The sequence below is a fragment of the Hypomesus nipponensis genome, chromosome 19 (genome assembly GCF_054491055.1).
Source record: "Hypomesus nipponensis isolate SF chromosome 19, ASM5449105v1, whole genome shotgun sequence".
NCBI lineage: Eukaryota > Metazoa > Chordata > Actinopteri > Osmeriformes > Osmeridae > Hypomesus > Hypomesus nipponensis.
The window spans coordinates 4,075,796-4,101,244 of NC_140379.1; the positions used below are offsets into that span (position 1 = coordinate 4,075,796).

The following is a 25,449-nucleotide window of genomic DNA, read 5'->3' on the forward strand; positions in this document are numbered from 1 at the left end:
GGTTGCTTCTGGAACGTATAATTTACATTTACAAAAGGTAATAATACAAATATTATAACAAAATAGATAAAACAATAAAACTAATACATACAAAACAACATCAGGGGCTGATATTGGCTCCGGGACACCTATGACAACTTCCTGATTGTGTGACGTGGTATAAACATCACTTTGAGAGCTTCCCTCTCTTCTTCCACAGGCTGCTGGGAGAGGTTGTTGGTCTGTGGGATGCAGTCCAGTGTTACACTCTTCTGAGGGCACACAGAATATCGGGACAACAGCGTCACCAGGATGGATTTCATCATCACCATGGCGATGTGTTTTCCAACACAGGAGCGTGGGCCTGAGCCGAAAGGCTGGAAGTACCGGCTAGGAACCTGAGAGAGGAGAGGAATGGCAACAAAAAAAGAAGTAAATAAATAAAATGTTAGTTTTCTACTTCTGATGTTTAGTTTCACCCCAAATATGTGTCTTGGTGATCACAATTACAATACAGAGAAATCTTTAGATTGTCGTACGTTTTTTTCAAAGTTGTCTAAACTAAACTCCTTGGGCTTCAGAAAGAACTCGTTTGACTTGTGCATACGGCCCATGTTGAGAATGATGTTTGTCCCCTTTGGCACTCTGTATCCGTCTATGACATCATCAGACAGGGCCTTGCGCATGGTAAAGTCCACCACAGGATGGAACCTCAGGGATTCGTTAATGAAGTTCTCCAGGACCCTGAGCTTCGGCAGGTCGCAGTTCTCAAGCTCCCGGTCACCTGGAGAGGAACACGGTAAATAACCATCACTCACCGTGACTGACTCACAGAGATAGCATCAGTTAACCAGAATCTAACCAGACTCTTCAGACGTGACCAGATCTAGCTAAAACCTCACCTTTAACGGCGTCTATCTCTTCTAGAATCTGCAGCTCTACGTCTGGGTTCTGCTTGAGGATCAGCAGCATGAAGAACAGGCTGATGGACAGAGTATCTGGAGCCGCGATCACCATCTCCAACACACACTGACGCACGTTCTCTGCAGACAGCTCCCCATGACTCTGAAAAAACACAGGGGAAACCTTGTAGGGATCTGGCTATTGAGACCACTGGCAGATTATTCTTCTGTTCACAGTGTTTGACTTGGCCAAGGTCAAACTTTGTCAGCCAAAACAAGTGTACGGTGAAGCGTGTGCGAGGGTTTGACCAGGACTGACCTGTGCAAATATGAGGTCTGCTGTAAAGTCAATGTCATCCAGCTTGTCCGCCTCTTGCAGAGTTCTCCTCTTTAGCTCTATTAGACTCTCAATAGCATCTTGCAGCTCCTGACTGTACCACAGGACAATAATATTAACGTCTGAACAAACATAGCCTGGATAAAGGATGCATGGTTAGCAAATAAAAAGCAAAGAAACATTGAAGGGAAGCCTCTTAAATGATTTTGAATCTCACTTACGCTTCTTTCTTGTGTCTTTGGTGAATCCAGCCCAGTTTGAAGTAGACGTCTGGTTTGATCAGTACCGCCTGCCATGTGTCAAAATACTTCAGGATTTTCCGCAGTAGCTCTTTCTCTGGAAACGCAAAAACACATTTGAATATGTTTAGTACAATTTATTGGGGCTGCTGCGAAGTCAGAGTTTATCTTCAGGGTTAATAAAAGTTATATTTAATCTAATCTGAGAAAGTAAATTCAATGCGTGTTTGTGCATGCTTCGTGTGTGCATTCTATGTGTGTGTGTGTGTATTCTACGTGTGTGTGTGTGTGTGTGTATTCTATGTGTGTGTGTGTGTATTCTATGTGTGTGTGTATGTGTGTGTATTCTATGTGCATGTGTGTTGCTCACCATTCAAAGGCACTCCCAAGAACAGCCTGTTGGAGATGTCCACCACAGTGCAGCGTAGCAGACTGAGAACATCCACCTGGCCTGCAGCGTCACGTTCCCCTCCGTCTGGCTGCGTGCACTGCAGTTCCCTCAGACCATCCAGGTGTGTGTGAGTGGACGACACACATATGTCCACCGTCCTCTGCAGCCCCCGTCCAGTCAGCGCTATACACAAATGAAAACGTCATCATACAGCGATTTCTGTTTGTTTTTTTAACGATCCATGTTTGTTTTTGTTGTGTTTTTGTTGATCCATGTTTTCATGTTTTGTCGTGTTGTGGGTTGGTGAAACAGGCTACCTTTAGCGAAGAAGGTGCGTATCTTTTTCCACAGAGTTACGTTGCTGTTGAATATGATCCCTCTGCCGTCCATACCGATGCACGCAAGGCCCTGCTTGCTGCCAAAACGTGAGGTGTAGCGGCTCTGTTTCAGGACGTGGTACACCGCAGACGACCTAGAGAGGTAAGGGAGAAACTGTCACTCGATATCTGGACTGGGAAATGTGCAGCCTTTTTTTTTTTACTCAACGTTTGTTCCATAACAGATTAGATAACTTTTGCACAAACTTTTTTCTTATTTTTTTTTTATCAGGAACATTTTTGCTTCTTGGTCTTGCTGGTCTGCTCGAGTGATAAATGTGGTGCCAACCTGCTGAGTATGAGGGTCTCCTCCCCATTGATCCAGACCCTGACAATGTCCCCATACTTGTTGTTGTAGTAGTTACTGGCTGTGCCAATCCCCGTCCAGATGAACCTCAGGTAGGACATCAAGGGCCCCACTCCCAGACAGAACCAAGGACCTGCCAGGGATCACAACAGACCATCAGACACAGAGCAAGATAGCCTCAGAGAGACAAGACAGGAAATGGATTAGTACCCGGCCTGCGGGCGGTAAGGCACGACTGACCGGGTACAGAGGTCTTCTCACAGTGGCTCCAGACGGCCACAAGCACACAGACGAACAACAGGAGGGCGCTGGTTGCTAAGGAGACTCCCTCTGACCACACAGCCGTTGCGTTCCGGGAGGCGGACGCGACGAGGCTAGCCATGCCTGGGTCCAGACGCACCGGAGTCACGGAGCGCTCGCACACAGAGAAGAGATCCATAAGAGACGCGGGGACACACACTCGCACGGAACGAACGCTCACGAAAACACGTCGCCTTCAGTCTCTGCCAGGGGTCTGTGCTGCAGGGACAGCCAGGCAGCCCTCTCTTATAGGCCAGTCAGGTTGCTAGACCACTGGCTCACTGGTGATGTAAAAGTCATAACAATGAGGGAACATTTCATAGTAACCTTGGATTCAACAATTTCAACAAATTTTACCGTAACCTTGGAGAACCGCCAACACAACGTGTCCTTGAGAGCGATGGGGCTTCTTTAGTCGGGCACATGTTGTGAAACGAGTTATCCAAAACAGTCTTAACATGAAAGCTCGTAAGCGTGATCTCTTAGCCCTGCGTCAGTGGTTGTGAGGAGCAGGTGTTTCCTTGCTCCTTTCAACCTCAGAGAGGAGTGAGGATGTCGGTCCAACACCGCGCACCGGAGGGGGAGCCCTGAGCAGAGCCCTGGGCAGAGCACCTGCACCGCGTTCCAGTCTGAGGCGGGGAGAATTTCGGTGTTATTACAGTCTTATCTCCACACTCTCACTTGAGCTCGCTCTCACACAGGAAATTAAACATTCTCAGTGGTTTGCAACCAATGAGTGCGTGGGCCTCCAACTCAAACTATTGTGCAGTTCACCAGAAGAAACAAAACATCTGCGAGTGTCACCACCTGTTGTTTTTAAATGTGATAAGATTGTTACCAGCAGATTTGACTTCAAACGAGGATCGTGGTGATATTGGATTTTAAAATGGCAGACAGAAATGAAGAACAAGACTTGACAAGATCTGACAGTTTTTTCTTCTCAGCAGAAATGAGTTTCATCAGTTGTAATATCAATAGTGACCAGCAGATGGTGCAGCAGAGCTGCGTGGGAGTGAACGCACACAGGCTTACATAACTTGGAGACAGAGAAATATTCATACATTTGACCCATGTGTCTGTTGAAAATGCGATGTCATTATCGTTCAATGGGTGCTGTGTCTAGTTAATCGTGACTCACTTGTTCACATATACAGACAATTAGTCTTCTGTCTCAGACATTTAGACAACAACTCTCAAATCTTTCCTCCCTAACATCCAGCCAAGGCCCCACCTCTCCAAACGTTCCTAGATCTCCAAGCCCATCTACAGTAACTCTTCAAATGACTCTCTCTCTCCTAGATCTCCTGCCCCTCCTTGCTTCTCTCTCCTAAACCTCGCAATCACTTTTGTCGTTGTCGCACAAAGGCCATGTTGTTTGGCCTTGGCCTCTTTGTACCATTTAATCAGTAGAAAGGACTGTGAATTCACTCGCCGCCCACACCCCGAGAATGTGAAAGAACAAGAATGTGTTTGCGTTCAAACGAGCGTCTGTGTTCAGAACCCCTGCCTTCACATCTCTGGACCGTATGACGGAGAAGGTCTAGATTCTTCTGCATGAATAAGCAGAGTGTAGCAGTCTCCTGATGTTACAGCGAGCTCCAGCTTCAGACCCCTGTCTCTCGCCTCCTTCTGGGTCCAGGCCTCTGTGTCTCTGTACATGTTAATGTAACCTTGTGTCTCTGTGGTCGACTCTGTGTCACCATGCAGTTGTGTGGAATTGATTTGCATGTGTTTATAGGTTCGAGGGAGGATTTTTTGGACTGGTTGAAGATACAGTTTTCTGTTGACAAAGTGTAAAACAGTCAAATGAATATCATGTATAAAAAAACTCTATGGGTTTTAGCCCTGCAGGTTTTATTGAGCAATATCTTCTCTATAAACGTGATATGGCCACTGTACTACCATCGCAACAAAACTAAGTGGAATTACTACTCATCTGAACAGAATTCCTTGACTTCATGCCTGTGAACAGTGGGGTCTTTGGCCTGGTCCACCCTCACCCTTGACCCCTCACCCCTGACCCCTTACCCCCCACTCCTACCCCCAGCTGCGTCACTGCATCTACCATGAAGGTCTGGGAACATGGAGGGCCCCACAACTGTATTCTGATTTCACTACTGTATTCCCCCAGTTCTGGTAAACATTTGCACACTGTAGATGGTCTTAGAGGTTACTTGTGATTGTAGGTAAGAGGGAAAGGACGGTTGTATTGTAGTGAGCCTAGCGGTTGGCCTAGCATTTAGGGACTTGAGCTAGTAATCAGATGGTTGGCGGTTTGATTCCCGGCCATGAAAAATGATGTGCCCTTCACCCTACTTGCCTCGGGGGAATGTCCCTGTACTTACTGTAAGTTGCTCTGGATAAGAGTGTCTGCTAAATGAAAAATGACTCAATGTGAGGGAAGGGTAGAAAAGGTATTGGATGTTAGGAGGATGGGAAGGCTGTTAGGGAGTGGGAGCGAGTGCAGCTGAGGACTGGAGTTCAAGGACATGGCAGGTCACCAAACAGCTGTCCATCCCAGCTGTCCTCACGCGTGGCCTGATGAAGGAGGGGAACAGAAGGCATCCTCACAGCTGCTGGCGGTGCTGGGATCCACAGAGAAAATGGAAGTAGAGAGAATGGAGGAGGGTGCAGAAATAATATCTAGGAAAGCAGCAGATTGAACCGTCTGTCCATTTACATCACACGATACAGTAGTCGTCATGTTAGCTGAATATTTTAGAATTTCGATACGGCTTGCATAGAATGATCCATTCTAATGTTCGATACTAAAGGGTGCAGGTGTGCATGTATCGTAATCGCAAAGAAAAATCAGATCAACACAATTCTGGAGTGAGGGGCTCTCTCTCTCATTCATCCCCCCAGGACAGGCTCCTCATCTCTGGGACTATGAGACTGAGCAGGCTCTTCATCTCTGGGACTATGAGACTGAGCAGGCTCTTCATCTCTGGGACTATGAGACTGAGCAGGCTCTATGGAGACACATTAGAGAGAACATTTGAATCCCTGTGCTGTCTTTGCTGCAGCCTCTCCTCTGATGTACAGCGCTCTCCTCCTGTCAGTGTGCGACCTACTGCCCCAGGCCCAGAGTCTGGGGGAAGGCACCAGTGAACAGCCTTTTACTGTAACAGCGAGGTTACGCCGAGGTTTACTGGATCCACTTATCTATGTCAGACTTTGCCTTTTAACTGTGGTGTGTGTTTGTGTGTGTGACAAAGTGAGGTTTCAGTCTTTGTCTGGCCCAAGGACATTATACACACTACATTTACGAGTGCTGCTTTTAATGAACACATTACAGTGAATGAGCTGTTTGACTCATTTAACCATATGCTTGCTGCTTGTTAGAAGAAGTAGGCCTACATTGTTGGAAGGATGCAGAGATGGCAAAAGTACACACATACTTCCCTTAAGTAGAAGTACAGATACTCTTGTTTGTAAACACTCTGGTAAAAGCACATCAACACAAAATGCCATTGAGGTTCGTTTCAGTGCCCCAATGACTTAGAAAGGCAAAGAAAGTTCCCAAGAGATGTGTCACTTTCCTGGGGAAATGTCATATTACTGGTCATTTGTCTCTTTTCTAGCTCGAATGGAAGCTACAGAACTGGGTCATTGTTGTGGTTTGAGGAGGAGAGCAGAGACGGGTGATGGGATTGGAGCCTGGGGAGATGTGGAGTCAGCGTGTGGAACAGCAGACCAGGTCATCTGGGGGCAGGTGACGCCTGAGCAGAGAGCACTACTAACCAGCTCACTGCTAAAAAGAGAACTAAAAGTGCTTCAATATACAGTATTAATATCACAGCGCATCAACCAGCAACTTGATTGAAATGACAAACTTCTTACCAGCTTACATTGTTTATGTGTTGTTGATGTGTTCACTAAAGACACCCTTATTGGACACTTGGAACATTTGAATACATTCGTTTTATTAAATGTAACAGTTCATGACAAGGGTAGTGTGTGTGTGTGTGTGTGTACATCTTTTCTGTTGAGGGGTGAGGCGGGGGTTTATGGGGAGAGTTTGAGGGTTACAGAAGAAAACATGAAGCCTTGGGTCTTTCTGCTCTTGTTCATGGCACTCTGTGTGTGTGTGTGTGTGTGTGTCTATGTGTTGTCAGTCACTGCCCACGGCTCCAGAATGGTTTGTGCTGAATATAAATCAGGTGACTGCACAGACGAGGGGGTTTCTTCCCAGACAAGCCCAAAGGATTGTTGAAAGCCCACCCCTACATCACACACACATCATACTCCTCTTGGTCCACAACACAACAAGGAGAGTATTTACCAGGCTGCCTTCAGAGAGACCACCCGGACACACTCCACTCTCCGGACTCTGCTGATGTCGTGGATTGTATTTGGACCTGGAACTCGGACGCAGAACTAGTCTAGATTGATTTGGAAGCTTTGGAGTTAGTGTCAAGTGAAAAGTATACTGGATTTTGTTTCTGTAATCCAACGACGTTGCTCTTTTGGAATCTAGAGCGAGAGCTCGGACCTTACACTTCATCCACCACAAGAAAGGAGACATACACTGAACAGTGAAGGACTTGTCTTTAGGATACTTCTCCAGTATAATTTTCCAGTGTGAATGCTGAAGCGTGCGAGTGAATTCCGAAGCGGAGGAGGCGGAGGAGCAGGGGTAGTAGATATGTGGATCCCGACCCCCAGTCTGTCTCTCCCTCAGCGGGTGCTGCTGTACGGCTCCTGTGCCCTGGCGCTGGGGAACTCCGTGGGCCTCCTGGTGCTCCTGGTCCAGCAGAACCAGCTGTGGACCAGGTTGGACCAGGTGGAGAGCCGGGTGACGGAGGTGGAGCAGAGCTCCGTGGTGGAACTCCTCCAGGAGGTGCCCAGAGGAGGTGTGGAGGAGCAGGTCCAGTACCAGTACTCCAGGAACAAGCGGAGCCAGGAGATCGAAAGGGAACTGAGGCAGGAGTTGAGGCAGGAAATGAGGCAGGAGGTGAGCCAGGAGATCGAAAGGGAGCTGAGGCAAGAGGTGAGCCAGGAGATCGAAAGGGAGCTGAGGCAGGAGTTGAGGCAGGATGTGAGGCAGGACGTGAGGCAGGAGGTGAGGGACCTGAAGCAGGAGGAGGAGATCCAGGGGCTGCTGCAGGAGGCCAGCCCCGAGGTGGAGGGGAGCCAGGAGGTGGAGGTGGAGATGGGGAAGAGGATAAGGCACGAGCTGAAGCACAAACACAGGCCCTCTCACGGCCACAAGATGGAGATACGGGACGAGATGATGATGATGATGACCTACTCCATGGTCCCGGTGAGTGAGCTTACAGGTTCCTTCTGTCAGAGCGTGTCACTTTCTTCCTTTTAAGGAGAAACATTTCAATCTGTAGTATTTTCTGAATGGTTTGTGGTTGGCTTTGTTTTTAGATCAAAGTGTTGATCGATATATGTAACAGCACAAAGGGAATATGCATTGCAGGTGAGTTCTTATCATAATTTTGTTAGTGACATAACATTTTTCAGTGACTACAGGCGATCTTTTTCAGATTTTGGCAAACCATATTCAAGTTTATTTTCTCCCTGACATGTCTGTGTTCTGTTGCAGGACCTCCAGGACCGCCTGGTGAGTGATAATATTATCATGTCATTCAAATGTACCATGACAACCATGTTTTTAACTTTGCGTTGAAAGAACGTTGATCACCTCAGAACCTGACATAAAAATTGCATAAAAGCACCGCCTATGGTTAAACCTTTTAAAGGTTCTCTGTGCTGTCTGTGTGTCTGTTTTAGGTTTGCCAGGACGAGATGCATCTCCAGGGTACAATGGCACTGATGGGATCCCAGGGCTGGATGGACTGCCCGGGGCAGACGGCAAGCGAGGGAAGAGAGGTGAGGACCAGCCAGTCTTCTGTGCTCTTTCACAGCCCATTTTCTCATAGACCCTGAGGCAATTTTTGGTCTTTTGGTGAAGAAACTTGTTATAATGAACCAGTGAAAGGGAACAGCACAATATCTCCTAAGAGTCTGCCTGGTTGTATAGACAGTCACACACACATACTCTTACGTTCACATTTCCTACACATATTTGGAAGGTACTTCCAGACTGATAGACTACCGAAATGCCCCTGTGTCGCGTGTCATAATCGTGATGCATTCTATTCACTGTGGGCTCTCTTCTCTTCATTCAAACCTCCTCTGCCAAGTCTCTGTGGATGAAAGGCACAATCTTTTCTCTCACTGGGCAGAGATGATATTCATGAGTGCGGTTTTGGGCCTCAGCTGAATGAGACGGAAAACTCCTTTCAGCATCCCACTTGGGTTCCTCAAGTGTGAATGATGTGAATCATCATGAGGAGTGAATGGGTCGGATCCTGACATGACTAACAAACTCTTTCACAAATCTCTGTCTGTTGCCTCGCCCTGTAAGATTCCAAATGAATGAGTTTCGTGTGAATTGATTTAAGTTTGTTGTTTGGAATCAAACACCTGACATCTGCCCCCTCACAGGCCCACCGGGTGAGGCGGGACAACCAGGAGAGAAGGGAGAGAAGGGAGAGAGAGGAGAGCAAGGCCCTCCTGGAGAAAAGGCACACCCATCTAACGACGTCATATTACAGGGTAAAGACACAAAACAGAGCATTGCAACATTGTCCAATGGAAACACATTTCCCCTGAGGACCAGGGTTGAGCACATTGGTCTTGGAGTGCACAAGGTTGTTTTTACCACGAGGTGAGCGGTGTCCTCGCCTGTCTCAAATCCAGGCCCCGAAGGTCCAGCTGGTCCTCCAGGATCTCCTGGTCCTATTGGTCCCCCGGGCCCCCCAGGACCCCCAGGACCCCCCAGGAACAGGAGCCATAGACCCTACATTCACGCTGCCCAGACCCAGGGTGAGACACCCCTTTCTCAGTTTGCCATCCAGTCATTTCTCTCTGAGTAGAAAGACAGTGAAGATGCATAATCCCTACATGTTCTCCTCAGGTCCACTCCATGCCGTCCCAAATGACTGGGCCTTGTCTGGGAAGGAGGTCGGGAAACAACAGGAGAAAACGAAGAAGAAAGGTACGTGTCAGACTGGACGATCCTCAGAGTGTGTTTTCAGGGTTTAAACAGTTACCAGGAAGTGACACGGTCATTAGTGTGTATGTGAACCGTGTTCTGAGTTACCATCCTTCTCTGTCCCTCAGAATGCTTGATCAAGTCACTGATCAACCCCAGGAACATATCTCAGATGAATAATACCTTCGGAACCTGGATGAAGGACATGGCAGTGCTGAGTGACGAACGCATCTGGGTGGCAAATCACTTCTCTGGTATGAGGCTGTGTGGATTCAAACGTGTATGCACCAGAGGCTGTGTGGATTCAAACATGTATGCACCAGAGGCTGTGTGGATTCAAACGTGTATGCACCAGAGGCTGTGTGGATTCAAACGTGTATGCACCAGAGGCTGTGTGGATTCAAACGTGTATGCACCAGAGGCTGTGTGGATTCAAACATGTATGCACCAGAGGCTGTGTGGATTCAAACGTGTATGCACCAGAGGCTGTGTGGATTCAAACATATAGTAAATGAATCAGTTTTAACGCAGAACATTCCTCCTGACCTTTTGTAGGGAGTGTAATAAGGGAATACAACAGCATCACATCCTTCCAGAACAGAAGCAGTGAGGTCATCAACGTCTGGAAGTTCTTCCAGGGTTGTGGTCACATGGTTCACAACGGCTCCTTCTACTACCATGTAGCTGGCACCTCCAACATTGCCAAGTAAGACACCACACATGTGACTTTCAACTGTAAGTTAAATGTCTCTGGTTCACTAAGTCTATGGTCCAGTGCACAGGGCTTGAGTTTCAAGTTTTTATTGTCAGGTGCACAGAACAACACAAGGTCAGACTGGGCACTGAAATTCTTGGGACAAGACAACGCAAGCAACCTAGCATAACATAACATATACGAGTACTAAGAACATAGATTACATCTATGGTGAGCTCAAATAAAATAGAATACAAATATAATAATAAATACCTAATAAACAAATAAAGAGTATGCAATATACAATATACTATACCTCTAATACACATAATGACCTATACTAACCTTATAGACCTATAATAACCTAAAACAAAACCTATACTTTAAGTAAATTCCAGTAAGTGGAGTAGAAAGTGTAAAGTCAACCAAAAACCTGAATGTGTCTTACAGTATTGCACCATTATCTGTTCACAGATTTAACCTGAAAACCAAGAAACTATCCACCTTGGCTATTGACAACGCTCTGTACCACAACCTCTCCTATCTGCTCACCAATTCAAAGACCTACTTCAAGCTGGCTGTGGACGAGAATGGTTTGTGGCTGATCTTCTCCTCCAGCTTGGACGAGAGCATCATGGTGGCCCAACTGGACCAGAAGACCTTCTCAGTGACCACCTACATCAACACCACCTACCCCCGCAACAAAGCTGGCAACGCCTTCATCGCCTGCGGAGTGCTCTACGTCACCGACACCAAGGACACACGGGTGACCTTCGCCTTCGACCTGCTGAAGGCGAAGCCTGTCAACATGACCTTTGACCTGCGTCCCCCGGGCGGCGTTCTGGCCATGCTGACCTACAGCCCCAAGGACAGACACCTGTACGTGTGGGACGGCGGCTACGTCAGACTCTACGTGGTCCACTTCATCTCAGACGACTGAGCGGAGAGCTGGTCCTGGCTGAGGCGACGTGGTCGGCGCTCACAGGTCTGCGTTGTCGTGTCCCGTCTCCTGCCTCTCTCCCTGACCCGCACCAGAACACAGGTCTGCGTTGTCGTGTCCCGTCTCCTGCCTCTCTCCCTGACCCGCACCAGACGTCACCAGAACACAGGTCTGCGAAAGCCTGCGGATTCTTGCGACTGCTGAGGGAAAACCCACGTAAACATCCGTCTTGTATCTGTGAACGCTGGTAATGTAACTTCATATTAGATTTGTGTAGTAATGTGAAGACAAACTAATTACTTCCGGTGTAGTTTCCCATTATGTTAGGGGTTGATATATCAATAAGGGCTGGTCCATGAGATCAATATAATCAGATGAAGAAGTTGTTATCGTTAGGGTATAAATAGTGTGTGTAATGAACTTTGTCCAAACAGTACATGAGTGATGTATTTATATTACCCATTTTCTACTGTTCTTGGTATTGTAAGTTTTGAATAACAAGTTTTTGTATTTTTCACTTAAAAAAAAAAATGGTTCCCTTTATTTATTGTTTCCCTTTACTGACCTTTCTGAAAACATTTTTATTGTTGTACTTAATCGTTTTTCTCTGTAACTGCATGCCAAATCCTACTGTCCATCTAGCGCACAATGTTTCTTTCCTGATGGCCCCAGGACCTGCACGCCTGTGTAAGCAGGATGCACTTCCTGCCCGGCTCAGGTGAGGCTGCATGCTCACGTCTGGTTACCGCTGGTTACCGCTCCAGGAAAGAAAAGAAAAACATCTGATGAAATAAAAATAATTTATTAAACTTACAAAGGTTAAACTTTGACCTTGGTAGAACAGCCTGTTCTCTCTCTCTCTCTCTCTCTGTCGCTCTCTCTCTCTCTGCCCTAGTTTATATCTCCCCGTAGTCAGTTTTTAAGTACGTACTACGCACACACACTCACCCGCACCCACACATCAGAAACACGCATGCACACACACAAAAGAGGGACCATTGGTCCGAACACTTAGTATACATATAGTAGACATGTTGGAAGAAAGAGGGAGAGAAACACAAATCTCTTTAATAAATACCATACATACACTTAACAAAAGTTACCAGCTGTTATGACACAAACCAAAAAATAAAGAAAATGCTTTCATGTTTGTACAAGCTGTTGTGGTAATTCATATATATTATTTATATATTAAAACTATTTTTAAACGTTATACTACTAGGCCAAATATAGCCAGACATTCATTTGTATATAACAGTTTCCTCTTGATAGCCTATTCATTTGAAATAAACTTTTATAGTGTCACCAGATTTGAGTGCAAATATCTATTTATTATGGAGTAAAAACGGGAACTACAGTGGTAACCACACACAAACCTACCAACACAATGACGCACTACGTCCCAGTGAAATAGAGTAATACACCCCTTACATTCCTAACGTAAAAGGCAATATGTTAAACATAAATAACAAGAAAACAATGACAAAACAAAACACAAAGAAAACTTGTATAACTTAATAATGAACAATAACAACAACAACGTAATCTTAATAATAATAAATAAAATAAAAAACAAACAAAAAAACAATAAACAGAACAAAACATATTGTGCAAAACCAGAACTGGAGTGTTGTGTTTCTACTCGGGGTGGGAGGGGAGCTTGGTAGACTAGACAGATGAGACATTGAAACCACAGTCACAGGAGTAAAACACGTCATCTTCCAAACAGCAATGTTCTAGCAGTGAGGCTGCCACACAAACAGGCGATTGGGGGCAGTTGGGCGCACAGAGGGCAGACACAGCACACTGGGCCAGGCTACACCAGGCCAGGCCTGGCTGGGGGTGGCTGGGCTGGAGACAGAGCAGCCTAGTGGGTAAGGGGCAGGGCTCACTAAGGGGGGTTCAACTCTGCCATCACGGGGAGATAAGCCAGGGGAGGTTAAACCATTGAAACAAAATGCAGATCCAACAACTCGATTCACACTGGAAAACCACTGACTTAACAAACCACAGTGCTGGTTAAAGTAGATGCTAAAAAGATTTCAGCTGTGGGCACAAAATGACGACAGTTACACACTTTAAAAGTTTTGCTTGAGCACTTTTACAGAGCACTATCAATAGACCTGTGATTGCACCGCGGAACGAGAACAGGACATGCATAGCTTCCCTATGGACAGCCTCTCAGAGCAGAGTCTGGAACAATGTCGGCCTCAGAAAATGACAGTAAATCTAGCTTTTAAAAATCAACTTATGGTACTGCTGCTTTAACTCTTTGCTTTCAGGCTTTCGGGTGGGCGGGGGAAAAATATGCACAGCTTTACCTCACTCTGGCTATGATTTACATGACAGTAAACCTACAGTACAAACACGCTGAAAGCTGCCGAAAGCTTGGACATCTTTCAATCTCCTATCCCATCCCCTCCCGCCACTACAAACCATTCAGGTGTACAGGATGTGGAACCAGCCCCACTCGGAGGCTCCTTTGCCGGCCGCTGGAGGCCAGGCGGTGGGGGGGTCGGCTACAGGATGTCGAAGATGCTGTTGAGAATGTTGTAGCGGTCCGGGAGGACGCGCATCTTCAGCGTGCCGTCGGCGCCGCAGGTGAAGATGCGGTTTCCGGGGCGGGTCTCCACCTGCATGACGCCCGCGCCGATGTTGCGGAATATGGACTGCTTGGCGTGCTCCGTGCTGAAGGAGTGCATGAGGCCGTGGCCCGTGAGCTTCCACACCTGGGGGGGGGGGGGGGGGGGGGGGGGGAGGATGATTCTCATACAGTAGGTATCATCTGTAAAGCCAAGGTCTAGTCAACATTCATCATTTCTTCATGTATCAGCCTAAACTGATAATCCCTCCCCCTGCCCAGCTCAACAACCCTGAGGGGGGAAAAAATACCCAAAATACCCTTAAACCAGTGATTGACAGAAACTACAGTACACCCTGTCAGTCGAGATACCCTTCAACCCTGGCGTCTGCTAGCTCTCCTCCTCCCACGACAGGCCACAGCCTCCACAGCCTCCAGGGCCCTGTCAGCTGCAAGCCGGGGGTCTGAGCGCGTGCGGCGGGGTCTGAGTGCGTGCGGGGGAGTCACCTTCATGTTGCCCTCCGCGGACCCGGTCACGAAGAAGTCTTCCGAGGCGTCCAGGGCCAGGGCCTTGACGGCCGAGTCGTGGGCCTGGAAGGTGTGGAGCAGCTGCCTCTGACGGATGTCGAACACGCACACAAAGCCCTTCCTGCCCCCCGAGATGAGGAGCTGCTGCTTGGGGGCATACTGCAGCACCGTCGCCCCGTTGTCATGGCAGGGGAAGGCTGGGGGGAGAGACACACACACACACCACCGGATATGTGAGAGGGCCGACTATACCCAGGGTTGTTATTGGGATGTCGGAGAGAGAGAGAATTGTCTTTGGGAAGGTGCTGGGGAGAGAGAAAGAGCAGGAGAGAGAGCAGGAGAGAGAGAGCAGGAGAGAGAGAGCAGGAGAGAGAGAGAGCAGGAGAGAGAGAGCAGGAGAGAGAGAGAGCAGGAGAGAGAGAGAGAGAGCATGAGAGACAGAGAGAGAAAGAGAGCAGGAGAGAGAGAGAGAGCAGGAGAGAGAGAGAGCAGGAGAGAGAGAGAGAGCAGGAGAGAGAGAGAGAGACAGAGAGAGAGAGAGAGAGAGAGAGAGAGAGAGAGAGAGAGAGAGAGAGAGAGAGAGAGAGAGAGAGAGAGAGAGAGAGAGAGAGAGAGACGGTTTTGGGAAGGTGCTGGGGTTTCTTACCATGCACCATGGTGTTGCTAGGTGATACCAGGGTGTCCCACAGGCATACATTTCTACAAAGACACAAAGACAAGCGATGTGTTAAGGCTGTAGTGTCAGTACTTGTGGTGACTTTCAATGTGTAAGAGTGTGGTTATGGTCTGGGTGTGGGTGTGTGTATATACTTGATGGAATGATATAATACCTGGGGGTGTGTGTGTGTGTGTTTACTGACCTGCTGTCGTTGGACTGGCCGGCCGTGGCAATGAGACTGGAGGACGTGATGAAGGCAAAGTCACCACATGCCTTAGAATGGCACTGCCAGCTCTGAGAGAGGGAGAGAGAGACAGAGAGAGAGACAGAGAGAGAGACAGACAGAGAGAGAGAGAGAGAGAGAGAGAGAGAGAGAGACAGAGAGAGAGACAGAGAGAGAGACAGAGACAGAGACAGAGAGGAGACAGAGAGACATCAGGTGTGTAAGTCCAGTGCAGTATGTTCAGTGTGTGTGCATTAGCGTGTGTGTGTGTGTGTGTGTACATACCAGATAGGGTTTAGGATTGGAGGAGGTTTGGTTGACTTGCCAGAGACTGAGGAAGCCTTCACCATCAGCGACTCCACACTGCAGAGATCACAGCGATGCATCATCACAGCAATAACCATCACTGCACTGCATGTTTTAGCAGAGGACTGGATGTGTGTGTGCGAGTGTGGGGTGTGGATGTGTGTAGTGTGTGTGTAATGTGTAGTGTGTGTGTGTGTGCGCACCTTGTTTCCCTGGGAGTTGAAGTAGAGGCGTGTGACCCTGGCGTTGCCTGCTTGTCTGAAGCAGATCAACTGCTGAGGTCTGTTCCACTCAAACATCCTGACGCTGCCGTCCTGGGCCCCCGTCATGTCTGACACACACACACACACACACACACACACACACACAGTCAGGACTTTGCTACGGGGTCCCAGCAGCAGGGCCTAATGCAGGGGTGTTCAACCTTGGTCCTCGAGAGCCCCGATCCTGCATGTTCTAGATGTTTCCCTGCTCCAGCACACCTGATTCAAATGAATGGTCATTACCCAGCTTCCACAGAGCTAGTTAACAACCCGTTTATTTGAAGCAGGTGTGCTGGAGCAGGGAAACATCTAGAACATGCAGGACAGGGGCCCTCGAGGACCAGGATTGAAGACCTCTGGCCTAATGCACGCTTCATGCAGACGAGTAAAGTCTCTTACAGTACTGGTATATGGGATGGGATGTCATCCTTTTCACATTGTTCAGGTTCCTTTTCATGATCTGCAGACAACGACAACAACAGAGAACGTTATCGTCCTCATTCAGCAACGCCGGGATTCTAATTCAGTTGTCAAACCTCTGATCAGGTCAATGAAAGAATTATGTTTATATACATTTACAAATATAGTCATATGTATACAGTTTATATCCACAAATATGTACGTATATACAGTATATCATATATATATATACAGTAGAGTGCAAAAGTCTTAGGCACAAAAACATATATATATATTTCAGACAATATTCATGGCATACTCTTGGGTGCCAGTGACTTCTGCACAGTACTGTACATGTGTGGCTTCTCTGTCCTGCTGGTGGGCCGTCTCCTGTCATTATCAGGTGCTGTGTGTGACACTGAGAGCTGGCGCTGGGGTGACGCAGGTCTGCACCTTGGGACAGCTGAGGCTGGGAGCTGGAGGTATCTGTGGTGGTGATAGGCTCCTCGCTCGCCCACACAAGCACAGACACAGCTCTATCTCTTCCTCCACAGACTCATCTATAGGGCTGTTGAGTCCCAAGCGCAGTGTTTGGAGGGGAGCTGATAAAGACTATAAATACACCTCTCTCCCTCTCCCTCACTCACTCACTCACTCACTCTCTCTTTCTTTCTCTCTCTCTTTACTCTCTCTCTCTCCCCCCCCTCTCTCTCCCCCCCCCTCTCTCTCCCTCTCGCTCCTTTTCTCTCTCCCTCTCGCTCCTTTTCTGTCTCCCCCCTCTCCCTCTCCCTCTCCCTCTCCCTCTCCCTCTCCCTCTCCCTCTCCCTCTCTCTCTCCTGCTCTGACTGGTAAAGAAGCATGACGTGCAGATTTGTACCATGCAGGCGAGTTGATCCGGTTCTTTGAGAGGGACTCTTGTTGCTTTCAGTTACATTTTTCACAAACTGATGCCTGACTGTAGGAAATGTGGCTCTAATCCACAGCAGCTGGAGCTGTCTGACCAGGCCTGTGTCCCTCTACTGGTCAACACCAGGAAGTACACCAATCTGACCGACTCCAGCACTTCACCTCAGCACTGGGGGGAAAAGTGCTGAGGTGAAAGGTCTCTAAATGTAGGTGCGTCCTCGCGGTGTGCGTTTTAAAGAGATGTAGTGTAAAAAAAAAGAAAAAAAAGAAAGAGAATAAACAGATGGACTAAAGCATGGTACCACGCTAGCTCCCATGCTGGTCTGCCCGGTCCCCAGCCAGGGCATGGAGGCAGACACGGCCATCTGCGGGGGCGCGAAGGGAGCGCTGCTGCTGGCCTGGGCGATGTTGGTGTGGGACGAGCGGTGGTCCACGTCATCGGAGCTGCGGGACTCCTTGTCAAAGTCGTCTCCAATCCAGGTGAAGGGCTGGGCCGCCACCAGCGACGACACGTCAACCTCCTGGACGTCGTGGGTGGAAGCCAGCACAATCTCGTTGGTGTTAGCCTGGCGTGTGGAGGGCAGGAGGGCGGGAGGGGGGGGGAGGGAGGATGAACAGTGAATAAACCTAAGATGTATACCTAGGAACGCACATGATGCGCATGAGTACTGTGCAAAAGACACAAATCATGTTGTGTTTTTTTTGTTCGACAAAAATGCTTGAAGAAATACATGAAGGATAAGACGAAACTAAACTTTTCTCAACACTGCGATTTTATACTGCCGCAGAAATACAGAAGACATCAAATATGTGTATTTAAGGCAACCTAAATGTAAACAAATCGTGGGTGCTTTTTCTGTGTGTGTGTATGTACGACGCCCTAGTCTTACCCTGTTTATAGCAAAGGCCATGATAATATCCGACTCCTTGTGGATGATTTTTGCCTTGCCTCCTGGGTAGCCCAGGTCCGCCTCCACCTGGAAACAAATCATCCCAACGTCATCCCTCAGAGCACGCACAGGCAGCCCAGACCCAGGTAGGACCCAGACCAGGCAGGGCCCGGGCCCAGACTCAGGCAGGGCCCAGACCCAGGCAGGGCCCAGACCCAGACCCAGGCAGGGCCCAGACCCAGGCAGGGCCCAGACCCAGGCAAGGCCCGGGCCCAGACCCAGGCAGGGCCCAGACCCAGGCAGGGCTCAGACCCAGACCCAGACCCAGGCAGGGCCCAGACCCAGGCAGGGCCCGGGCCCAGACCCAGGCAGGGCCCAGACACAGAGGTGAGCAAGCAGGCGTCAGCGGCGCCAGGCCCCAAAGGGTCTCCGCTGCGGGGGGGTGGGGGGAAGGGGGGGTTAGCAAGTGTTTGTGCCCAGGGAGGGTGACGTGTTAGTGGAGCGGCAGCAGACCCCGGAGCTGTGAGGAGGGTGGAGGTTAGCTGAGGTGAAGGGTTGAAGCGGCCCCTGGAGGGCTGTGATTGGTCAGGGGAACCCAGACAGAAATCCAGACACACGCAGAGAGAGAGAGACAGAGGGTCGTCTCTGTCTGGCCACACTGGACACAGAACATGCGAACCTTCCTCTCAAATCACGAGAGGAACTTTACTCCAATTTAACGGTAGCATTAAACCAGTACGAACCCACAGTCACCCACGAACTACGAGCAGACAAAACAAGCCTCAGAAAGTTGTGGGCGGTTGTCCTTCCCAGCAGGGTGACAGGCTAGCCACAGGCTAGCGACAGGCTAGCGACAGGCTAGCGACAGGCCCAGACAGGCAGGCAGGTCGAGGGGGGAGGTGGGTCGCAGGCATACTACCTTGCTGGACCTGAGAGCTCCTGCTATGCTGTTTGGATTGAGATGGTCCACATGGTTGTCTACAGACTACACAACACAATACGCACAGCACACACACACACAGACACGTCACAACACAAAACACGTGCACAAACAGAAAGACACAACGTGAGATGGGGGGGAGAAATCATAAAAATGAACAGGGTTGTCCGGCCACAAAGACGGTCAATGATAGTGCCCACCCAGACCACTTCTCTGCCAATGTGCCCATGGAAGGACTGTGGTGACCAGCCAGCTGCCAACATGGATGTGCCACACATGGTTCTGATGCCAACACATGAACAACTTACCTTCAACCTCCAAGAGCCTAGAACGTCAAGTCTGTTTTAACAATGTTCTTTTTTGGGGGTCTCGATAACACTGAATTGAAGTCTGCAGTCTTGATTCAATCAGAGAGGAGCTAATGTAGTGTCTGTGTTACAGGCTGTGGTCTGGAGATAGGATCATGAGGCCAAATAGTAAGCTATTATCAATCAGACAAGTTCAGTGTATTCTGTCAAGGCAAAACAATAATAAAAGTGTGTGTATGTGTGTGCTCCAAGGGAACCTTAGGCCAAGGGCAAATGTATGCAGATCACCTTGAACTAAGGGGAGGAGAACTCACGGTGTATTGGGGTGTTCTAGAAGAACAGAGACGATAATGATCCCACACAGTACCAGCAGCAGAACCAGGGCATGATAATGATCCCACACAGTACCAGCAGCAGAAGCAGCTCCTGCAGCAGGTCTTTCTCCTCCACTGTACCTCGCTCTGCTTCCTCTTCTTGGTGAAGATGTAGCGGATCAGAGTGTCCTGCAGGAGGTCCTGCTTCACCAGGTAGTGCCACAGACGCCTGGCGGGGAACGACACGTGGTTCTTGTTCCTGACATGCAAACACACACACACACACAGCTCAGTGTCAGACATGGTGCTGAGACGTCTGAGCCTACGGCATTAGGGAGCAAGGAGGAGAGGAGGAAGAGTGTGGAGGAGGTAGAGAGAGGAAGAGGAGAGAAGGTAACACCTGAGTACCTTAGTGTTTCTAAGTGTTTCTAACACTGCCATGGGTACTCGGTTCCAGTATGTGTGTGTGTGTGTGTGTGTCTTGTATATGTGTGTGTGCTCACTTGAAGGGTGTGTTGTCAGGCTCGAGCATGGCCTTGTGTCTGAGGATGGCTGGGCCGCCCCCGGCGCTCAGGTCGGTGGGGTAGGTGTTGATGTAGTTGGGCGGGGGGCCGTCAAACTTGTTCATCCTCTCCAGCATCATCTGCTCCCAGTTCTCCAGGGTCTTCAGCACGGCGTTGCTCAGGGGAGAGGTCACGGGCAGGTCTGACACACACACACACACACACACACACACAGGGACCATGTCTTCATTCTCACGTTCAATTTGGGAGGAGGTCTGGCTGTGTGTGTGTGTGTGTGTGTGTGTGGTACCTGTGAAGTCGAGGCCGGTGAGGGGGAGGAACGTCTTGACGTTGTTCAGAGCCAGTTTCACCATCACTAGACGGATCAGAGACCAGCTGTAGGGCAGGGAGAGAGGTCACATGATCAGAACAGGAAATGACCCATCATAACAATTAAGACGCAGGACACAACCCTAATAACCATCTTTAATAACCATGACGGGCACGTTATCAGAACAGGAAGAGGAAAGGAGCAGTCCCTCTGGGTCAGGGGGGGTCGGGGGTCCAGTCCCACCTGTAGGAGTTGGGGTCCGAGTGCTCAGTCATCTGGGTGTCAGAGAGGAAGGCGTCATCATCGTCCTCTTCCTCCTCAGCGCCGCTCTCGTCTGAGTCGTACAGAGCACCGCTGTCTGACAGAGGCAGGAAGGGCTGAGGGAGGGAGGGAGAGATAGAGAGAAAGAGAGAGAGAGGGAGGGAGAGAGAGAAAGGGAGGGTGACAGAGTACATTAGCTTAGCCAAATGCTCCAGCTGATGAGCTCTACAGTGTCTCATGTCCCACTTAGGATGTGACTGGTCGCTGGCGGCAGGGTGTCTCACTTTAGCCACAAAGTAGTCCCACATGCTCAGCTCCGGGGGGATGAACTTCTCCCGGTAGGTGGGCCTCTCCGGGGGCACGGGCGGGGGCGTGGCCGGGGTCTCCTTCACCGGACGCCCAGGGACCAGCATCCGCATGTTGAACCTGCGCCGGTGCCGGTCCACATCCTCCGCCGGGGGCGGGGGGGGCACGGCTGGGGGGAAGGGAGGGGGGGGGGGGGGGAGCAGGGTTAGAGAGCTAAACAAGTCCAGAGTCAGGGAGTGGTAGATTCAGAGGATACTGAAGAAGGTATTTGGTACTGTCTTCACTCAGACAGCAGTGTCTCAGACACATACTGTACACACACACACACACACACAAAAAGAGAAAGGAAAGATACAGAGGCACACACATGGTTGTACACAAACCTGTACAGTTATCCTGGGTGACTATCTCAGGTACCACTGAGGAAAACCAGACAAATGAGACACAAACCAGACCAGACGTTAGACGCAGACTATTCACACACACAGACCAGACGTTAGACGCAGACTATTCACACACACACACACATGGTACGCTACAGCACACACAGACCTCCACAACATCACACAACGGTCTGACCTAAACAATTAGACACAATGTTGAGATGAATAAATAAAAACATAAGGAAAATGAACAATGGATACATTAACATGGCCAAATAAGAACACAGACCGTCGCCTCAAAAAGAAAATATTGAGTGTTTGGTCAAGCGTTTGAATTGTCCATTTCTCAATTTTCTCTGCTCTGAATAATCTATAGTCCTCTCATCTCAAAAAGTGTGTGTGTGTATGTGTGTGTGTGAGAGTGTGTGTGTCTCTGAGAGTGTCTGAAAGAAGAACAGAATTAACAATCTAGAAGACTGATTCCTATCGATTTGTTGGCATTTAGCTCCCCTCAGCTGGTCGTAACCTTCTGTGGAGTCCTTTAAACACACGGCTCTATCTAGACCCTAACCCTAACCCTCAGACAGGGGATCTGGCAGCACATCTCCTCCCCCCCCCTGCCTGTCCTGAGCACCGCAGGCTGCTCACACAGGAATATTAAGGACCAGCAAACAAAGGTGTGAGAGCCAGCCAGGTACGAGTGTGATAGTCCGCATCGCACCACAGCTCGAGGCCAGATCCTGCACTGAAATGTGTCTGAGTGATTCCCTCTCCAGCACGGTCCATAAAGGTTTCAACTACAGGGGGATTCAGCTACAACACACCTATCACGTTCACAGGGGAACACCGCCATACTCACCCGCGACGCCAGTCAGCTGTGACACCGTGGCGCAAGCTACCTGCACGCTACACACAGTCTAGGAGTGACCCCACCACACCCTGGCCCTACAGGCAGCTAGAGACAGCTGGAGACTGCGCAGACGGCGGCTCGTGTACCTGGTTGAGCCTTAGTGTCTGAGTCAGCAGCAGGCTCAGGGAACGGCTCTGTCCTGGTCTCTGCTGGCTTAACCGCTGCTCCGCTCACACACACACACACACACACACACACACACACACACACAACAACACGAGATGACATGAGATGGTTGGCAATGCACAGTACACAGTATATATATGTATTTTATATATACTTTTTGTATCGATTTACTTGGCGTTTTCATGCTTGATTGGATAGTATACAAAGGTAGCCAGAAAAGGCAATGGAGACAGTGAGAGAGGGGAAGACATGCACATGCACCAGGGGGTCTCGGGAGGGATTCAAACCCCGGCCGCTGCAGTAAGGCCTCAGCACATGTGGTACATGAACCCAGTGAGTACAATATTCATGCCATGCAATGAAAACACACACACATCATGGGATGAGAGGAGATGACACATGAGACAAACATGAAACCTTTGCAGCAGTTTAAACCTGGGAAACACAGCCATGTCCCTGCTCACCACAGGAAGGACGAAAGCTCCCCACTCATGTGTACTGCACTGCAAACCAAGAACTGCAAACCAGCACTGCAAACCAGCACTGCAAACCAAGAACTGAAAACCAGCACTGCAAACCAGCACTGCAAACCAGCACTGCAAACCAAGAACTGAAAACCAGCACTGCAAACCAGCACTGCAAACCAAGAACTGAAAACCAGCACTGCAAACCAGCACTGCAAACCAAGAACTGCAACCAGCACTGCAAACCAGCACTGCAAACCAATAACTGCAACCAGCACTGCAAACCAGCACTGCAAACCAGGAACTGCAAACCAGCACTGCAAACCAAGAACTGCAAACCAGCACTGCAAACCAGCACTGCAAACCAAGAACTGCAAACCAGCACTGAAAACCAGCACTGCAAACCAGGAACTGCAAACCAGCACTGTAAACTAGCACTGCAAACCAGGAACTGCAAATCCAGCACTGCAAATCCAGCACTGCAAATCCTAAACAGGGAAACTCACTGCTGTCATGGGGTGATGGGACCACCCCAACTCCCCCTGGACAAGGGGGGCCAGGGGGTCTCTGAGGGGGTCTCTGAGGGGGTCTCTGAGTGGGTCTCTGAGTGGGTCTCTGAGGGGGCTGGGTGACAGTGAGCGTGGGGGGGGCCTCATCACGCTCAAGCCTCTCCGCCCCCTGACCGTCGTCAGGTGAAGCTGGTATGAACTCCCCTGTCACAGAGCAGAGCACATCCTGACACACAGGCCAGTCTCCACACAGAGCACATCCTGACACACAGGCCAGTCTCCACACAGAGCACATCCTGCCACACAGGCCAGTCTCCACACAGAGCACATCCTGCCACACAGGCCAGTCTCCACACAGAGCACATCCTGCCACACAGGCCAGTCTCCACACAGAGCACATCCTGACACACAGGCCAGTCTCCACACAGGGCAAAGCACATCCTGACACACAGGCCAGTCTCCACACAGAGCACATCCTGCCACACAGGCCAGTCTCCACACAGGGCAGAGCACATCCTGCCACACAGGCCAGTCTCCACACAGAGCACATCCTGACACACAGGCCAGTCTCCACACAGAGCAGAGCACATCCTGACACACAGGCCAGTCTCCACACAGAGCACATCCTGACACACAGGCCAGTCTCCACACAGAGCACATCCTGACACACAGGCCAGTCTCCACACAGAGCACATCCTGACACACAGGCCAGTCTCCACACAGAGCACATCCTGCCACACAGGCCAGTCTCCACACAGAGCAGAGCACATCCTGCCACACAGGCCAGTCTCCACACAGAGCAGAGCACATCCTGACACACAGGCAAGTGACACACCGGAGGGTGTCAGAGGAAGTAGGAGAGGAAGAGTGCGGAGGAGGTAGAGTGATGAAGAGAGGGCAGCACCTAAGTCCAGAGCACCAGGAGAACAGCCGGAGAAAAGAGAAGGTGAGACCCAGAAGAGAGAAGGGAGGGTGGGGAGCGTTTGAGAGAGAGAGGGCGTGATCTACCTGGAGCTATCTCGGGACGTTTGGGCTTAATGATGACCTTGGCCCCTCCCCCGAAGACAGCGGCCCACATGCGGTTGTTGAGGGGGTGCGCGGCCAGGCGGAACAGCTCGTTCCCAGAGTGAGTGCCCAGGCCGTGGATGAGCAGGGACAGATAGACAGCCACCACGGCCTCACACAGCAGCACGTTCAGCCTGGGCTGGTCCAGCTCCCTGGCAGACTGAACCAGAGAGATCAGGGACGACACACCTGCAGACACAACAAATACTTCTATAACAAAAAAACAATTAAAAATACCTGAATATTTTTTATTTTTTTTAATAATTAAATTATTTAAAAAAATACAATAATGATGCATTTTTCTTTTTTTGAAAGGAAGTGATTAGATTTTTGCAGAGACAAAAAAATAAAATAAAAAAGGGATTATTTTTTCAGTTGTTGAAAGGAAGTGATCAGATTTTTTGCCCAGGCAAAAAAAATATCAATACAATTATTATTATTCATTTTGCCCAGGCAAAAAAAAAATATATATATATATACAAACGTGATTTGATTCAATGCATTTGCACAAGCAAAAATAAATAAATAACTGAATATGATTTGAAAGTGATTTTACAGGAGTGTGTTGAGATGGCGTGATGTTCTTATGTCCTTCTGTTCACCCCCTAAAGGCTCCTGTGGGTCTCACTACTGAACACCATCTGGCTCTCCTCTCCCTCAGTGCAGGCTAACACAGAGAGCCCCAGTCTCAGTGAGTGCAGTTCTGCTAGGTCAGGTAGGGGTGGTGTGTGTGTTACCAACCACTGTGAGGGGGCGGAGATTGGTGTGTGTGTTACCAGACCTCTGTGAGGGGGCGG

At 49.3% G+C, this 25,449-nt stretch overlaps 3 protein-coding genes across 7 annotated transcripts in view; 1 reads left to right on the top strand and 2 right to left on the bottom strand.

The window, feature by feature from the left end:
- cyp19a1a (cytochrome P450, family 19, subfamily A, polypeptide 1a) lies at nt 1-3,768 on the bottom strand. Of its 2 annotated transcripts, none has more exons than XM_084681682.1 (10): nt 3,671-3,768; nt 2,773-3,461; nt 2,515-2,665; nt 2,166-2,320; nt 1,828-2,031; nt 1,440-1,554; nt 1,201-1,312; nt 882-1,044; nt 519-763; nt 1-377 (listed from the first exon to the last, which is right to left on the bottom strand). In XM_084681682.1, the coding sequence occupies exons 2-10, from the start codon at nt 2,969-2,971 to the stop codon at nt 129-131; spliced, it is 1,593 nt and encodes a 530-aa protein (XP_084537808.1). In that variant the 5' UTR covers nt 2,972-3,461; nt 3,671-3,768; the 3' UTR covers nt 1-128. The 2 variants fall into 2 exon arrangements, with proteins under 2 accessions (XP_084537808.1, XP_084537810.1); XM_084681684.1 differs by having other exon boundaries at nt 2,773-3,113; nt 3,196-3,736.
- Nucleotides 3,769-6,979: 3,211 nt separating this feature from the next.
- On the top strand, nt 6,980-12,635 carry gldn (gliomedin). The gene is made up of 10 exons (XM_084681705.1): nt 6,980-8,098; nt 8,212-8,263; nt 8,390-8,407; nt 8,578-8,676; nt 9,295-9,405; nt 9,550-9,675; nt 9,767-9,847; nt 9,973-10,098; nt 10,400-10,550; nt 11,013-12,635. The coding sequence occupies exons 1-10, from the start codon at nt 7,421-7,423 to the stop codon at nt 11,476-11,478; spliced, it is 1,908 nt and encodes a 635-aa protein (XP_084537831.1). The 5' UTR covers nt 6,980-7,420; the 3' UTR covers nt 11,479-12,635.
- Nucleotides 12,265-25,449, bottom strand: part of dmxl2 (Dmx-like 2) — a 39,057-nt gene continuing 25,872 nt past the window's right edge. Inside the window, exons 37-53 of one of the 4 annotated variants that reach the window (XM_084681700.1) lie at nt 24,596-24,841; nt 22,575-22,649; nt 21,174-21,364; nt 20,872-21,005; nt 20,608-20,693; nt 20,298-20,499; nt 19,936-20,053; nt 19,152-19,217; nt 18,233-18,319; nt 17,645-17,908; nt 16,437-16,497; nt 15,978-16,105; nt 15,754-15,831; nt 15,448-15,539; nt 15,234-15,286; nt 14,567-14,784; nt 12,265-14,207 (exon numbers count right to left, since the gene is read on the bottom strand). In XM_084681700.1, the coding sequence (XP_084537826.1) occupies nt 13,998-14,207; nt 14,567-14,784; nt 15,234-15,286; nt 15,448-15,539; nt 15,754-15,831; nt 15,978-16,105; nt 16,437-16,497; nt 17,645-17,908; nt 18,233-18,319; nt 19,152-19,217; nt 19,936-20,053; nt 20,298-20,499; nt 20,608-20,693; nt 20,872-21,005; nt 21,174-21,364; nt 22,575-22,649; nt 24,596-24,841 (2,309 nt within the window). In that variant the 3' untranslated portion in view covers nt 12,265-13,997. Of the gene's footprint in view, nt 14,208-14,566; nt 14,785-15,233; nt 15,287-15,447; nt 15,540-15,753; nt 15,832-15,977; nt 16,106-16,436; nt 16,498-17,644; nt 17,909-18,232; nt 18,320-19,151; nt 19,218-19,935; nt 20,054-20,297; nt 20,500-20,607; nt 20,694-20,871; nt 21,006-21,173; nt 21,365-22,574; nt 22,650-23,652; nt 24,492-24,595; nt 24,842-25,449 lie in introns of those variants that run through there. The other 3 variants (XM_084681702.1, XM_084681701.1, XM_084681704.1) reach the window with 3 other exon arrangements.

Coding starts and splice junctions, on each gene's coding strand:
- gldn (XM_084681705.1), top strand. CDS start 7,421: ATGCTGAAGCGTGCGAGTGAATTCCGAAGCGGAGGAGGCGGAGGAGCA. Junction 8,677..9,294: donor CGGCAAGCGAGGGAAGAGAG/GTGAGGACCAGC, acceptor GCCCCCTCACAG/GCCCACCGGGTGAGGCGGGA. Junction 10,099..10,399: donor GGTGGCAAATCACTTCTCTG/GTATGAGGCTGT, acceptor GACCTTTTGTAG/GGAGTGTAATAAGGGAATAC.
- cyp19a1a (XM_084681682.1), bottom strand. CDS start 2,971: ATGGATCTCTTCTCTGTGTGCGAGCGCTCCGTGACTCCGGTGCGTCTG. Junction 2,666..2,772: donor TGAGAAGACCTCTGTACCCG/GTCAGTCGTGCC, acceptor GATCCCTGGCAG/GTCCTTGGTTCTGTCTGGGA. Junction 378..518: donor TAGACAACTTTGAAAAAAAC/GTACGACAATCT, acceptor CTCCTCTCTCAG/GTTCCTAGCCGGTACTTCCA.